Source organism: Vanessa atalanta, chromosome 15 (assembly GCF_905147765.1).
Source record: "Vanessa atalanta chromosome 15, ilVanAtal1.2, whole genome shotgun sequence".
Lineage (NCBI taxonomy): Eukaryota > Metazoa > Arthropoda > Insecta > Lepidoptera > Nymphalidae > Vanessa > Vanessa atalanta.
Window position 1 is genome coordinate 7,941,439 of NC_061885.1, and position 17,888 is coordinate 7,959,326.

The window sequence follows — 17,888 nt, forward strand, 5'->3', positions numbered from 1 at the left end:
ATTGGAATACCAGATGACTGGGTGGTACCTACCTCGACAGACTTGCATTAGCCTTGTAAGGAGTGAACATTAGAACATTTTGATTTAAATATTTGTCGTTCTGTTGATGTTTTGGCGGAACTTTATTAAATCTGTAATACCTTACTTATTATTGGAAATTTATTAATCTTAAAGTATTTGGATTATTATTATTATTTTGCCAATGTGTGAGATTCCCTATATAATGTTTAATGCTTAATAGTTAGCATTAATATTATTTAAGAATCGTGATTTGAAATTAATTAAAATTATAATGTTATATATGTTCAGCTTAACATCAACGCTGTATAAATAAATAATCAATTTACTTAACATTAAACGAGAGATTTATTATGAGTTTAATATTAATATTAACTTAGATTGTTTTCATAATGGTCAATCATATTATTGAGCGTATTACTTGATGGTCGTCACTAGCCTATGCTTGTCTCCCGAACAGAATCAACCTATTGACCCTCCATGACCGAATAGTAAGAATGATTAATAATAACTTGTAAAGCCTGTGTTTCATTGATGGATAAATTGAAATTGAATTTTTCACCTACAAAAACATCTATTACATTCATGTTTATCTTGGATATAAGTGAAATTGTTAAGGGATACTTATATACCTATGGATTTCAATCCACATATAGCGGTTTTTTTAACCAAAAATTGTATTGTGTCAAGCTTAATGCCTGTTTATAATATAAATATATTATAAACACAAATTTAACATGTATAATATATTTATTAAAAAAATAAAATAATACTTGACCAGGAAATCTGCATGTGTTGAATTAAAATCTGCCACATGTGATATCCACACGTTATCTATCTATCCTCTGACGGAGGAATGGCCATAGCTCAACAGTGGGACCCTTCTAAACTATTATCCTACTATCACGTATTTACTGTATATGAAGCTATTGAAAAAGTTAATATAAGTCATTGGAAGCTTATGAATATAAATTTAGCGAACCGTAAATATCGTTTTTGGCCAGAGTCATTTAAGCGGGATACAAGAGCTTATCCCGTAACGCTGCTCCACTGCAGGTGAACAATATGGCATTATATGATCTGACATATACAACATTTCTTACGGTGTTTTCCTTTATCGCTAAACACGACATGAATTATATACAAATGAAGCATTTGAAAACTGTTGCTTGAATTCGATTCCAAGATCGTCGGCTAAGATTGACATGTTCAAACCAATGGGTTATATCACCTCTGAAAGAATATATTAATAAAATCATAATAACCTGTTCGTGTTAGATCGAAGATAATTAATGGTTGCCTTTTGTTAATAAGATTTACATAATTATAATAACACAAGGGTCACGATAACGTATATTTTATTTAAATCAATTATTGTATTTAAAGAAATACAAATGAATTATGTGTTATATTTTATTGTATAATTAACACTACCCGATGCAACGCAAGCGCTAATTTAAGAAATATTTGTACGTGTTTGTGCATTTTCGGCGTAATACATTTTTTTGATCCCGATAATTAATTATTCTTAAAGCATAACGTACCTATTTGTGTGGTGTTAACAGAACAAGACTTTCATCGGGTCGAATCGATGTAGTTGACGATTGAGAAAGTGCGCAATACTCAGCTTTAAGTCACTTTAAGAGAAATTATTTATTAGTGTGGGTTTCAATTAAGAAACAATGGATTATATGCTGTATAATTAAACCAAATTGTGCGTTGTAAGGAACACAGTCAGCATATCGTACAAGCTAGGCATAAGATATAAGAGAACATCACTAGGCTTAAACAAATTGTACTGTTGATGTTTTTGTTAAATTAATATTATTTATTTTGGTAAGCGTTAATACTGTTGGTCATCAATGACCTCCTGTGTATAAGAGACTTGTAGCCCGCAACTTCGCTTGCGCTGTTGGGATTGGCCGTCAGGTGTCTATGTCCTTCCTTAGAGCTCATGTTAGCTTCATACAAAATTTTATCAAATTCGATTTACGAAGAGCAATAAACATACAGACAGACAGTGTTACTTTCGCATTTATAATAATAGCATAGATGTCGTCGCGAACTATTCGTAGCGTAGGTTCTATCGTTTAAGCTGATAAGTTAATGTTCAATATTTTGCTATCTCTTTTACATCAATAATATTATTGTGCCTATTTCAAATTTTTAGGTATACGTATTAGCTGATGGGCGTTGTATTTACCAGGGCGACACAGACGCTATGGTACCATATTTAAGCAGCGTCGGCTTACCCTGTCCAAGACATCATAACCCAGCAGATTTCAGTACGTATTCCAATTCAAGGTATATTGATATTAAGTAATGTAAACATAAAAATGCATTATTGTATTTTGTAGCGACCTGAAGTGCATCTATCCTCTACGAGCGTTGGTCATCCTTTGTAAATCGAAATTTCCTTTAAATTTTCAAGCTCCATTCAGATCCAATCCCATTCTTAAGAGAGTCGTAACCTACTTTTTTATATTTTCAGTTATCGAAGTAACAGAAAACCCACATAACACAAAGATGTTGTGCGATGAAATATTAAACGGGCGCATTTATAAATCAACTAAAATGGACACAACTATAAACGAACCAATCAACAACATGCAGCTGAAAATCTGTTATCAAATCGAAGACGAGTCTGGTGAGACGGAAATCGTTTTATCGAATGATAAATGTACTTTTAAAGTGAAACAGTTAAATGAGATAAGTAATTCGACGACGTCATTGGATCAAATATCGAGAGACGATTCGTCATTGGCTTGGATGAAAATACAGGAATCGACACATCAATACCCTACGACGTATTTCCAACAGTTTTCGATACTTCTGCGTCGAATGTTGTTACAAATATCAAGAAATAGACAAGGTAAGCTTTGACATATACACCTAACTAAGTAATCGCCTCGACCGTCTGGACTTTGCTTAAGGTTTTCGTGGTAATTACAAATTATAGTTTAAACCAGTATTTATTCAATTATTGTATTGTAAATTTGTCTAAAGTTACTAATCAAAATATTTGCAATTTGTACAAACGTCTAAGACCTTTAATATTACTTAAACTTATATAATATATATATATATATATATAGATAGATAGATATATTTTCTATGGTCATAGCTACGTTGGTATAATAAGCTAAAACTCTGAGGAACATAAACGAAATACATACATAATAATTCCAGTTCTGAAACGTTGACAACATTATAAACATTATAAAGACAATCATTACCGTCTTCACCATAGGGCACATGGGGCAAGTGCCCAGGTCCCGATCCTGAGAGGGCCCAACACCTTCCTTCACACGTTTGTGCTCACGTGGACTGCTATGTAGATTTTCGAAAAATATATATTTGTAAGAAATAACTAATATATTTATCAAAAACGGCTATTGACGACAGTCAATAGTAAGTTTAAAGGCCAGCAACGCACCTGCAACCCCCCTGGTGTTGCGGATGTCCATGGGCGGTGGTAATCACTTTCCATCAGGTGAGCCTCCTGCTCGTTTGCCCTCTATAACGTAAAAAAAAGTCGCTATTAAAAGTAGATAGACGTGCTCTTCATGATAGAAATAGATGTACTATAAAATTGACATAAGATTGTACAACCAATCAGATTCCTACGAATTTACGAAAATTACCGCACCGTTTATTTGAAACTATACTTAGGGCCTGGCTATAAGCAAATTATTTGTACATGGTAGTAAATATCTATCAAAAGGGCCCCAAATTCATGGGTGCCCAAAGACCCCCGCATAGCTTGAATCGGCTCTGAGGACAATATTTATAAATAAGTAAAAATGTCTTTCTGACTGATTTCAACCACGGCTACTTGTAAAATAGACAGCACACAAAGACATATCACAGCACATATAATTCTCTCATTCTCAGAAGTATGACATAATATAACGTGAATGAAACCGAACATGTAGTTATGTCATAAAAATCTGCAGCACGTCCACTATTTTTCTACGAATTGATTTATTTATTTATGCGTTTTTTTTAAAGACGTGTAACAAGGAATTACTAATATTCCAATTTATCAATTAAGCTTAGGTACAGCTTGTGCTCGGAGTGAGGATTACAAAGCCCAAGGGGTTAGGATCGAACCAGTGACTTATTACATCGCTAATAGGAATTTAAACCATTGTGCTATTGACTCTTAAATTGCAAATAAATACTTTGTTCCTCTTTTAACTTTTTTGAAATATAACATTCACCATCACTAAATATTACATCGTTTCAAATATCATACCAAAACAACTATTAGAATAATAAAATTGATCTTGCGTTTGAGTTATTACTTAATATAATACTTTTTATGACGAGTGAATGAACTTTCATTCACTCGTCATAAAAAGTATTTCCATTCTAAAACATTTTTGTTGGTGTTTAATTTTTTCTGTTAATGTTTTAAGATAATTTACCTGGCTCATAATATACATATTTTTAATTCAATAAAGTGCAAAAACTAGTTAACAATACGATTTAAGTACCTCTTTGTGTTTTATGTTTTAACAATTAGATCGTATTTTTTATTGAAGGTTGTTGCGTTTTGTGCAATAAATATGAAGCCACTATAAAAGCATTGCATTCTCATTTATATATGAACGTTTTTTAAAGATTTATTAATAATTATTAAATTATATTAATTATTAAGGCTTACAGCAGAGTGAACGAGCAAAATGCCTCTTTTTTACTAACAGTATTTAAAACGGGATATTTACCTAGTTTTTTATTTTTATTTGGTGGAGCTCGATATTTCGACATTATCTACGAATGTCTTGTTCACGAGACGTTTGCAGTTTGCAAATAAAAAAATAAAAAACATGGTAAATATCCCGTTTTAAATACTGTTAGTAATAAAAATAACCATGTTAATTTAAAATCCCTCTTTTTGTTTCTCTCTTTCTATTATACTCGTAATACGATTTTATAAAACGTTATTTAAACTTTTACTTTGATATGGTTATAATTCACACGGGATGCTTAATAATAATAATGAATAAATCCTTGTCATTTAATTATTTTCACTAGTTGTTAATTTATTTAATTGTGTCTATTCGTTAATCTTCTATATATATAAAAGCAAAATACCGCTCACTGATTAATCTCGAAATCTTAGAAACAATAACACTTACAAACTTGAAATTTGGCAGGTAGGTTCTTTATAGGGTGTAGACCTCCGCTTCTTAGCGGAATCCGTTCTTACGGATTTTACGAAATTTCACCCCTAAGGGGGTAAAACGGGGGTTAAAAGTTTGTGTTTTATAAATTTCGCGCAGGTAAAGCTGCAGGTTCAGCGGTTTAGTAAGTAATATATAGCGAGAGCTATTTCGTTCGTTCTTTCTTTGATCTCATATTAAAAAGGAAATTAAAAAGGAAATTCAATCGAGCAGAGTAAGATAATCTGATCAATTGATCACCACCATTTTCCAATAAGGCATGATCAATTCTGCGGTTTAAATTCCTTGGAAACAGTTGAGCGAATAAAAGATAACAGAGCAATTCATATGCAGCTCGTCGTGTTCACTGAATTAATTTCTGTGATTCATTGTGACTCAATAAAAGCAATAGTAGGATCTTTCTGTCACGATGTGTCATGATGGCTATTGTTTGTTGACAAACATTGACTTAGATTATTTTATTATTTTATTTATTAAGTAGAGTAAAGGAATAACATGCAATAAATCCAATACTTGACTAAAGCAATCTCTGAGAAGGTATGGGACCTATTCCAACGCTGGTAGATTGTGATAGACATGGTACTTTCCTGGATTTGATCCATTATTACTATTGTTATTTTACATTACCTACGATATTATATTCAAATCAAGATATATATTCAATAGTGTATTTTCTAACAAAACATTTATTTCACACTCAATTTAGTGTTGTAATTAATTGGTCTACATTTCTGTACGCTCTATATATTTTTTACACAGGCAACCCACAACTTGCACGGGTATAATTAGTTACGGGTATAAACTTTAAGGATAGATTAATTATAGTATGTTTGTATATTGGATATTTAGATAAAAATCAAATTTACTTTATTCAAGTAGGTTCTAATAAATACTTTCGATCCTTAGTTTACGGTTTGTTTATTAGGCCATTAGGTACAACAGTAATACACAGATTAAATAAAAATTAAAAAGTGCTTTTAGTATATTAAATTTAAAGCTACTTTAAAGCTGCTACTGGTTCGAAATGCAGATTCTACCGAGAAGAATCGGTTGGTAATTTAGTAGTTATTTCTCCACCAATTAAATTACATAGTACATGTTAATGAAACGTAGTTTATTTCATAAAAAATATAATAGAAAAAGTGGTTGGCGTGAGGGAAAAGGATCATTAATTCTCAAACACTAACTTACTACGGTGTCGAAGTTTTCTTTTATGAGATTGGTAGGGGGAGGACTGATAAGTTGATGATATTTCTATCGTTTCTTACATTGCCATTGCGCCACCAGCCTTGTGAGCTAAGATGTTTTGTGCAATTTACTTGTAGTTAAATATTTAATGATTGGGTTGTACCGACCCAGTCGGGCTTGCACTAAGCCTACCACCATGTATATAAGTTTATAATAAATGATAAGTTCTAGTTGTATTCGTCTTATAGGTACTGTTTTAACTTTTACACTTTATTCTAGCTTTATGGATCCAAACCATACACCACGTGATGTGCGCTGTGTTAATAGGCCTGTGTTTCTTCGGCACGGCCAACGACGGCACCCAGATGTTTAACCACTTGAAGATGTGTGTTGGTCTTGTGATATTCTTCTCGTATACGCAAATCATGGTACCAGTGCTTGTATGTGAGTAATCACGTTCTACTTCACTTATTTTTATATAAGTTAGATAGCCAAATGTGCACTTTATTTTAAGTGGTCACTATTGACCATAGACAATAACGTTATGTCATAATAATATGTCTCTGCCAGAAGCCATATTGGAAGAGTGTTTATTCTGGTTCACTTATTTGTTTTTATTTGTAGAAAAATAAAATTATTATAATATATTACGTGTATCGACTTATGTTCAAGGTCAACAACAAGGTCAGGTTACAACTATTTGCATTTAAATAATTTTCAAATTTGTAATCCAGGCTGAATCTTCTATAAAACAGATAATATGTCAATTTCGCACCTTCGTATCTATGACGGGAATAATAATATACTTATTACTAATTTAATAAATATGTCAATAATATCATATAATCTTCTTTTTAGATCCTGAGGAAGTTAAACTAGTGAAGAAAGAACATTTCAACAGTTGGTACAGCCTCTTACCGTATTATGCTGCATTGACGGTGTCGAAATTGCCAGTCCAAGTTACCTTAAACATGATATTTTGTACGATCGTATTTTTCATGGTGGGAGTTCCCTTTAGTGCTGCCAGATTTATAGTTTTCTGTATCGTTGGCAACACTGTTTCTTTAGTGTCTGAGGGACTTGGAATGGCAATTGGATCAGTTTTTAGCGTGAGGGTAAGTTATTTTTTTTATAAAAAGCAATCTCAATTGAAAAATATCCATTGAAAAAAAAGAAGATTTTGTTATAGATAATAAATGCATTTTTGTAATAAAATCAAAAAAAAAATTTAAAAAAATAATAATTAGATGGTTAAGTTCGAAAAAGAATACTTTTATAAAAAAAATATTTGAGTGACAATCCTAACATATTGTGAAATTTTAACGCTTTAATTAATATAATATATTATTTTACGAAGTCATGTGATCAGATGATTTAAAATAAGTATTATGTATAATTTCAGAATGGCTGCGCAATCGGCCCAGCTGCCATCGCACCATTCCTTGGTCTTGCCATCTACGGCTTCGACTTCGCCCACAGGATCCCCCTCCTCATGAACATTATCATGAAAACTTCCTTCATCAGATGTGGTGTGGTCGCTATGGTACTTACCGTTTTTGGCTTTGGTAGAAAACCACTGGAATGTACCGACGTGTACTGCCATTTCGCTAAACCAGACGTTTTGAAGCAGTATCTAGATATAGAAAACAGTTCAGTTTGGCTAGAAATTCTCATCATGGTAAGCATCATGGTATCTGTAAGATTCCTCTGTTATATGGGGCTCAGATATCGCTTTGCGACGTGATTCACAAATACTAACGTAATTTAGTGGGATGTGTATTTATTTACGTCATAATCTGATGGGACGTCAGTACAAACTGTTCTATGTGATAGATTTATTTAATGTTTGAAATGTATTCTGTTATAGGGAATATATCTCGCCAAAGATTTTTTATGATTGTTAAAACGAAATAATAATAGATTTGGTCCAAGTGAACATCGAGCTGTTGGAATAGCTTATCCAGTTATAATTTAAAAATATATATATGCACACAACAGGAAATATTAAACTCAATTGGAAGTTTTTCTAATAGTTCATTTTTTTTTATGAGGTCGTGTGAGATATTTTTTGGGTATATGAAGGTACACACGGGTGTGATGAGTTTATGTACGAGTATGGTAATTCTGCTTCTTTTTTCCGTACCATGCGTCCAAAAGATCCAAAATTCGATTTATAAAAAAATTATTCCATTTTCGTTGTTTTTCGTTGTACATATACCTACGTAGTAATAAAAACTTGCAGAACAAATATATGAGCAACAAATGCGACCACACCATAATACACACATACAACACCATAATATTTTTTATTGGTATGCATTGGATATTTGGTATACTTAAGTCATATGGAGAGTGATTACGTTATTAAATTTAATATTATCCACTGTCCATATTATCGACTTCACATGGATAGGTACGTTGCGACGTTTTGAACCAAGTTCCGTACATAAAAACGTCTATTTTTTGGACACCTATCGGTTGAGTACTTAATAGGTCATTATATTGACCTGAATTCGTTGCTTTTGCTCGTCAATTATGTTAAATTCATGTACTTACTCACTGCCGGCGTTTTTAATTAATATTCTATTTATAAAATGTGTGATGGATTTTTACATTTATATTGACACCAAATGAAAGGATAACTTATAATAACCTGTCAAAATATGTATTTAATTTTTTTTTAATTTGAACTTCAATGGTTATACTCATGAGTCTTGTCTCATATTATGGCATTCAATTAAAATTCAACTCTATACTGGAAATATATTTATTTTATCCATTTGAATATATTTGAAATTCATTAAATATTTATTCAATTCTATTTTAAAGTGGATTTTAATAGAACCAACTTTACCTTTTCACTCCTATCTGTAGGGTGGGGCCAATAAACAACATTAGGTAAAGGTTTTAAACACTAAATCCTAAATTACCTATTATTTTGATTCCAGAAGAATAACAATATTTTATTATTAAGTATTACTTAATAGGAGAATAAGTGTAGCATTATTATAGTACTTATTTTAAGTTTTTATTATTATTGCAAGTTGTATTGTTATTTATAAACAGAATGTGTAAATACTTTTCTATTTTTATAAATTAAACAAATTATTCAAATATATAAAATATTTTTATTACATTAAACCTACTCCTATTTACAGACAAATATCTTAACAGAAAAATATCTTAACACCCTTTATTTTAACGAAACAAGAACAGAAAGGTAACAAATCAAATAGTTGATTACTTTGAAATGTAATGATTTGTAGAATTAATGAAAGGAATATAACAAAACAATTCTGCTCTGTACACTTAATGTATTAAACATAAACGGGATTATTTGCAAGTTAAATTGTTTAATTGACAAACAATCACAGGATATATTTTTTTTATTAAAATAATCGACATAAGCAATGAACACACAATAATCAGCCAATCAATGGTTCATGAACAATAATTATTACACTAAGCTTATCCTAACTATTATTATAAATGCGAAATTTAGTTTGTGTGTAACACTTTCACGTTTTTCAAACACTTCACTTGACACTAACTAGATATAAATTACAAATTTCTCAAATAAATTTAATTTTATTCCTAGCTTACTTTCAAGGTCACAGTCTCAGACGGGAATATTCAGTGATTTATTTCGTGGTATTACTTTAAGTAACGATGTACCGTCATGTAGCCCAATCCATGAGACGACTTCTAAAGAAAATTGCCCATTGTCACAATACATTTCTTAGGATTAGTCTCGCTTCTGAGCCGTACGCATCGACCGAGATGAAAGTAATTTGTTCCCTAGGAGCGCGATTTGTGGAATGGACTATAGAAAAATATATCTTAGTTTATAATCAAGGCCATCAAAACCAATATGTAGCTTGGAAATTAGTGACAATTTGACATTATTTTATACAATACTAGCGACCCGCCCCGGCTTCGTACGGGTGCAATGCTGATACTAAATATACTACAGAATGTCTTACAACGTTCACAGTTTTTCAGTCATTAGACAATACAAGCCGCTATGTCCCTGCGTTTTAAATCTGTAATCTTCGAAAATATTCATTTAAATTACATGCTTTAAAGGGCCATACTGATCTATATTAAATGCACAATATTTAATGTACTTAATTGTATAAGAATTAATGGTGATTGCTTAAAATCTCTTCGTAAATAAGCCATTATTTCTCTTAAAAAGTAAAGGATAATAAAGTTATTGTGGGTTATCTCTAAGAGATAGACTTTTTTAAGTTTTACAATACTGTAGTACATTATTTTGATCTATCTTGAGGGGTTAAGCCAGCATTTGCAATGGAAACGCAAAAAAATGTGTTTATTCATGACATCACTTTACAAAGCTCTAAAATTATCAGTGTTTCTCTACTACTACTATTGTGCATCTATTATACATATAAGCCTTCCTCTTAATCCATCTATCTATTAAAAAAAACCGCAACAAAATCCGTTGTGTTATTTTAAAGACCTAAGCATACACAGGGACAGACAGCGGTAAGCGACTTTGTTTTATACTATGTAATGATGATAAATTATAAAGGTACATACTTCACATTTATCTATATACGATCAATTATTAATTTGACTGACTGAGGTTCATTGCTGATGTAAAGTTGAAAAATAATGGTTTTTTGCGTGTCTGTCTATTTGTTACGATTCATGACACAGGAGTGATACATTACAAAAATCAACAGTTGATATAATCTTGTAATCCAGCAATGGATCTAAAAAATATATAATTGTTTTCTTATTTCATTAAAATTAAATTTATTGCAAAACCAAAACATATATTGTATGTTGACATAATTATATAGCTTTCAATGATATCCTTTGTTTTCAAAGTTACGCCATCCATTAGATCACACTGACAATTGTGTGTTAGAAAATCATTCTCTCAGCGGCCGGACATGAGTTAAAACAAATGTATGTTACCAGTTAGGAAGACTATTGATTTGTAGATATTTTTATTCATATACATATATATTGCAATATTTTCGTTATTTCTTACAAGCACCTTTGTCCCTTTTCTTTTTAATGTGTTTCTTGGTTTTAGTTTTTCTTTTCTCAGCCTTCTCTTCTTTAACAGCCTTCTTTCTTGCTTTCTTACTGTTTGGTGACTCGTCCCTTGGTCGAGCGCTGTTTTTGAATTTCGTTTCTGAAATAATAATAAAAATATTTTTAAAGTGAATACTTGGTGAGCAAAAATCAATCACTTAATTTTACTAATATTATAAATTATATATATTTATAATTAATTTTACTCAGTCAAACACGGTTATTATTGAGGATGGAATAGATTAAAACTTTAACAAGAGAAGTAGTAAATTATTCTTTACTATTGCTCATTCTGTAAGTAGATTCGGTAGAGGTATTTTGTACGAACAAACTCAGTCACGTCACTGATATAAAATAGTATATCACTCAAAGTTACCTTTAAAATTTTACCTTTTTTTGTTATTAATAAATTGCACCCATGGGAAACCAATGTTGCTTGTGTATTATGAAAAAGGGTTTATAATTTTTGCAAAATCCTATATCACAGATATAAATGCAAATTATGCAAATATATAAATTAGCTGACAAATATTGTTAAATGCTGATTGTGTTTATGTATGTATGCAGGTGTGAATGTATTTATGTGTGTGTGACTAGTTGCTCTAAATCTAGATTTTTTTATATGTGTATGATGGCATATAATTAAGGGAACGCCAGATCAAGATCTACTTCATAATGAAATAATTTTCAAATAATAAACTAATAACTTACTAGCATCATCATCGTCTTCATCATTGTCATCATCATCTGAACTATATTCTGAACCAGTACCAGATAATTCATCATCTTGCAAAATATCTGGTTTGTTCACAGTTCCAGTAAAATCTTCATTGAAACCTGCTATTTTCTTGTATATTAAGTCAGCTGTTTCTCCTTTCTTTGCTTTGGTAATATCCCTTTCATAATTGATTACCTATTGAATTGATAATTATTATTTAAAATTTGTATACAACCTTTAAATAACTAATAAGAAGTTAAGTTAAGTTACTATAAGTAAGGTTTATCTTTAAGAGCAGAAGAAATAAACAACTTTGATCTTGAATTGAAATGACCTAATTGGATCTAAAATAATCCATGGTATTCATTATGGATTCGGAATAGATGGTATACATACATACAATACATATTGGAATATTTAGGTTTTATAAATATCTTTTTATACTAAGCAACAACTGTTTATAGTGTTTAATACTGCAGAGTTTTTCGTTAATGTAAATCTAAGGATTGTTAAGCTTTACTCTTCTGCCATTTATATATTATATTGTTGGTGAATTTACTCTTTAATAAACTGCATACAAGTATTTAACTGTAGACTGTATGTAGATTTAAGTCTGCAGGATTACAATTTATGAATGATATAAGTACTTGGTTGACACTTAAAAAAAATGTTAATTGTAATGTACCTTACCTCAGTTAGCCTTTTTGGAATATAAACATTTTTAAATGCCTCTTCTTCGATTTGTTCTTGAGCTGTCATTTCTTCAAAATCTCTCGATGCTACTTTCTCTGAAAGTTTTTCTAGGCATTCCTCTAAATTATTTTCATTAATAGATGTATCTGTTATAAAATCGAACAATTCCTTCACAGTCAATGTTGCTACACCCTTTTTCCTAAAGAAGTCAGAAATATTAGTACAATCTTTTCTCAAAAATTCAAAGGCGTGGGGATGATCATGTTCCACTGATTGTGATACATCTATAACAACAACATTACCATTATGGTAAAGCAAATTAAATTCTGATAAGTCGGCATGAACCAATTTACAAATATTAAACATTTTCCACATCATTGTGATGCATTCCCGGTATAAAGACCGTGCTGTTGACTGTGATATTTCTACATCTTTCAATTTAGGTGATGGCCAGCCATTTTCACCCATGAATGTCATAACTAATACATGGCTCCTTAAAATAATTGGTTCTGGTACATTCAATTTTGCATTGTACAGCCTCACAAGGTTCCTCATTTCTTTTTCTGCCCAAGTTTTTACCATTTTACGAGGATTCGACCTGCAATATCCATTCCTGAAGCGATATTCTCCAGATACATACTTATCTCTATCTTTAAATACTAATATAGATGTTTTAAAAATTTTAACAGCAAAATCTCTACCATCTTTTGAAGTTGCATGGTAGACATTAGCCTCTTTGCCTGTAGAAATGCATCCATTAATTTCGTTTATAATACCTCTATTGAGCAGTTTAAATAAAATCATTTTTGTCCGAGGATCCATGACCTGTTCGGCAGTTGCTCTGTCATGTTTGTCTTTTATTCTTACTCGATCGTTGTCGTATTTTCGATCGTTAAGTTCCATGAACTTTTGAGTGCGTTCATTCATTGGCTCATATTTATCCACATTTATTTTATTGACATATTTTTTGAAAAGTTTTTCACTGGGCTGGTATGATATAACTTTTGTACTTGGATTTTGTTGATTAAAATGATCCCTCTTCTTCGTGTCATTTGTATCATCGTCCGAATCATAGAAATAATCGTCAGAGTCAAGTTCATCTTTATCATCTTCACTACTTATTTGCTTAATTTCTGGTTCCTCTGCGAACTACATGAAAACAATTAATTAAAATCTTCAAATACATGTGATTTTCCGACAGACATTTTCTTAGAGCAGAATAAACTTTTAACCACAAAAATAAATGCCTAAGCCCATTCATTTTCAATTTAAATTTTTGATTTTGGGTATATAAAATTTATAATTATTATACAATAGGTTAAGTAAAACAATTATGTATTTTAATTGCTTAATATTACATCAATATACATACCCGTACTGTTTTAACAGTCTTTGATATAATATCTTCTTCATAGTCACTGAATTGACCGTCAGACATTTTTGTAAAGAAACGTAATTATAGAACATCAAACTATAAATTATTTATTGATATATCATATAGAACGTTTAAACAAATAGTTTTTTCGTTCATGAAGTTATTTCAAAACAATGCAATAACTTTCGAAGTTTCGATGGCCACATGGCTATTGGCTATGGTTTCTTGACAATTGACACTTGACAATGACAGCAAAATTCAATGTTCTGATTCCTGTAAGTTAAGATTTAAATGATCATACACATGCTCTCAACATTATGAATTGATTTAAGTATTAGATTAGTGTCAATTATTTTAGATGAACATTTAAATTAATATTTAAAGAACGTAGTTGTAAATTTGCTTAATATATATATTTTTTACAATATAGGTAGACGGACGAGCAAATGGGCCACTTGATGGTAAGTGGGCACCACCATCCACAGAAAATGGCGCTAAAAGAAATATTTATATTTAAATCACTTCAACGCACCAACGGATTCGATATGGTTTTAACTGATAGAAAGAGGTCATCGAGAAAGGTTTGTATGTAAAATTTGTAAATTTTTTGTATAACATATTTAAACTTCGACCTTCGATCAACATAAATTATTGATTAAAGACTACGACTTTCGGATGTTGCGACATATGGCCTGGCCAAACTTTACTATTATATATAGAGAATGTACAAGATAATTGTAGGCCTACAGAAAATATCAAGTCCGCAATAGCATTTATTTTTTCTAAGGAACAATCATAATAAATACATTACAGATTTAAAAAATATTTAGGGTATTTGCGAAGGTTATTTTCTCGAATTCATTATTTCACCGATTCGTCGATATCTTCTATATTCATATAACGTGCAACCAAAAATAAATCGTTTGACGACCTCGAGTCGAGTAGTGTGTACACCAGTTTTCATGGGTACGCCTGTCCGAGGTACGAACTAAAATGAATATATTTCCTAAGTGCACATCCATTTTCTTTATAAATAATTTGCACCCGTGCGAAGCCGAGGCGGGCGCTAGTGTACTATCAAAATAGATTGATATTTTTGGATTTTTTTATAAAAAAAAACTGTAGGTATCGTAGACAATAATGAATTAAAATATCATTTAGATACTAGAATGACCTTGACATTCAATTTGCGTAATGAAAGACCTGGCTAATAAAATAAATATTCACAATGAAAAGGGGAAGCATAATTGAGGAATCAACCAATTCAATGTCAATAGGAAAAGTGACCAATGATTTGAATTAATTTGAAATAAAAACAATACTTATAAAAAATGAAACAGTTATTGAATAAAAAAAAAAAACAAAAGAAAAAAAGTTTAACCAAAATGTATGCATGGTACGTATGTAACGTAACAGGTAAATTATTGTCAATCATCAAATCAATTAAAGGCTTACGATAATTTTACAGATTGCAAAATGTATTTTTTTTAATATGTTTCTTAAGAAAGATTGGAAACGGTTATATTAAGCGTAAACTAAAACCTGCGTTAAAGTTTAAATTATTAGATATAAAAAAATTAATAAAAAAAGTATGTCCAACCAAACCATTGTTTATGTTTACGTCCTTGAACCTTTAAATCATAGAAACGAAAAAGAAAATCTTTTTGACTAGGTACTAGAATATAGGCAAATGTATAGGAATCTAACAATTTTAACCACAAAAATATTAGTTAGTCATTGTTATTCGAGTGTTTTTTTAATACTTATGTCCGAGTCTTTGATTATTATTTAATTTTATAAAAGTGTAAATTTGTAGACAGATGATCAAAGCTGTTTCAAATGACAATTTTTATTCTACATCAATACAATGCAACATATTGTCGGATAGACTTATGCTTGGTGGTAGGACTTGGTGCTAAGCATGCTGGGTGAGTACTATTAACTCATTAAATATATTACCTCAAAACAGCCATACTAAGTAAATTTGCGTTCTGGCTTGATGGGTGAGTAATCCAGTGTAACTACAGGCACAAGGGCCTTAACATATTAGCTCTCAAGGTCGGTGGCGCGTTGGTAGTATAAGGAATTGTTAATATTTCTTCCATGTTCAATGGTGGTGACCAGTTACCATCAGGTGGCTTATTTGGCCTACCTGACTACCTGATATTCTTTTTCTTAAGTTTAAAAGATATTTTACTAAAATTTTTTAACTGCCCAAAACGGACGTAACATAATTATCCAAAACACGTGCTTAAATTATATGTCAAAGTTTTTTATTTGTCTTAAGTCTTCATTGGCTGGAAAAAACTAGTCTAGGTACCAGTCTAGTACATTTCTCAATAGACTATCCCATATGAAAATATTTTTCAAATCGGCCTGGTGGATCCAATATATTATTCAAACAAACAACGTCTTCAGCTTTATAATAAAGGTCATATGTAAAAGAATAAAAATATTTTTATACATATTAGAAAAAAAAAGCAAATGTCCGAGTCGATGATGCAGCTTGAAAAATACCTGCTATCTAATAGTATTTTTTTAATTTGTAGATACCACAACGTGCTGTGTAGATTTAATAGATATTATAGTAAATTATGTCTTTACTATATCTCGGTCAACGGTTCTTATTTTTGTCTTTTTTGAAGCATTCTAATAAAAAAAAGTAAAATAAGTAAAAGTATCCATTTTTGACGAAAAGGTTTTGAGGTTATTCCACCAAGCCGCACCAGCTCCAAGCTGTTGATATTTATTTGATCCGAAGCGAATCAGACAAATTTCATCGAATTTGAATCTCCTGTAAAATATATTTCAAATTGCAGAAAAATGGTAATCGATGGGAGCAAGGTGAGTATAGTGGGTAAAGAAGAGTTTTCAGTTATATTTCTAGTAGTTTTGGCGGTCCATTGTGCATTACGTAGAATTAGTGCCCTGTGCATACTCAAACCGCTTCTTTTGACTCTTTTGACACGATATAAAAGCTATGTGACTATAATTACTTATCCATAAATAAAATAAATTTTTTGATACGTAACTCATTTCAAGATCCGGATGACACGTCCTCGCGGTGTACCTTAAGCATGCTGCCATGGTGAAGGTCTGACAAGACGGTGGTCACGCCACTAAGTCATCTCATCCTTGTAGCTTGGTAATTCTCTGATTAGTAGAGTAGACCTTGCGAATGACCCTAGGCTCGAAGCCCGCAGCCTCTCTTCAGGGAGCAGGCACGAAGAGACAAGTCATTTTTTTAATAAGTAAATAATCGAACGAGCAAATAGGTAAACTGGTAAGTGGAGAAATATCAAACATTTCTTACATCGCCAATTGGCGGCGCGCCTAGCTTGGGAACTTTACATTGGCCAAGTCACCATATAAATAGGAATACAACAATACTAAGTACTGCTGTTTTACAGTCGAATATGTGATGTTTGTCTGGTATGTAATAAATATTTTTTAATATATTTTCATTTTTAAAATATTTTTTAAGTTGAATTTGAGACAAAATTATACCGTCAATAAAAAATATATACATACAACCAAAACATAAATACAGACTCAAAACTCGCCTTAAAACAACTTCTTGTTTTCGGAGAGTATAATAGCTTATTTAAATAAAATATATCGACTATAGGTATTAACA

The 17,888-nt window shown here is 31.1% G+C and overlaps 2 protein-coding genes across 2 annotated transcripts in view; one reads left to right on the forward strand and one right to left on the reverse strand.

Moving 5' to 3' along the window:
- The window catches only part of LOC125069309 (ATP-binding cassette sub-family G member 1), a 58,543-nt gene extending 49,475 nt beyond the window's left edge, over window positions 1–9,068 (forward strand). The window contains exons 6-10 of the mRNA XM_047678755.1: window positions 2,189–2,303; window positions 2,510–2,890; window positions 6,675–6,839; window positions 7,254–7,510; window positions 7,798–9,068. Coding sequence (XP_047534711.1) covers window positions 2,189–2,303; window positions 2,510–2,890; window positions 6,675–6,839; window positions 7,254–7,510; window positions 7,798–8,139 — 1,260 coding nt within the window. The 3' untranslated portion in view covers window positions 8,140–9,068. The remainder of the gene's footprint in view (window positions 1–2,188; window positions 2,304–2,509; window positions 2,891–6,674; window positions 6,840–7,253; window positions 7,511–7,797) is intronic.
- Window positions 9,069–10,883: 1,815 nt separating this feature from the next.
- On the reverse strand, window positions 10,884–14,450 carry LOC125069211 (serine/threonine-protein kinase RIO1). The gene is made up of 4 exons (XM_047678615.1): window positions 14,249–14,450; window positions 12,874–14,025; window positions 12,177–12,378; window positions 10,884–11,565 (listed from the first exon to the last, which is right to left on the reverse strand). The coding sequence occupies exons 1-4, from the start codon at window positions 14,312–14,314 to the stop codon at window positions 11,408–11,410; spliced, it is 1,578 nt and encodes a 525-aa protein (XP_047534571.1). The 5' UTR covers window positions 14,315–14,450; the 3' UTR covers window positions 10,884–11,407.
- Window positions 14,451–17,888: the final 3,438 nt, after the last annotated feature.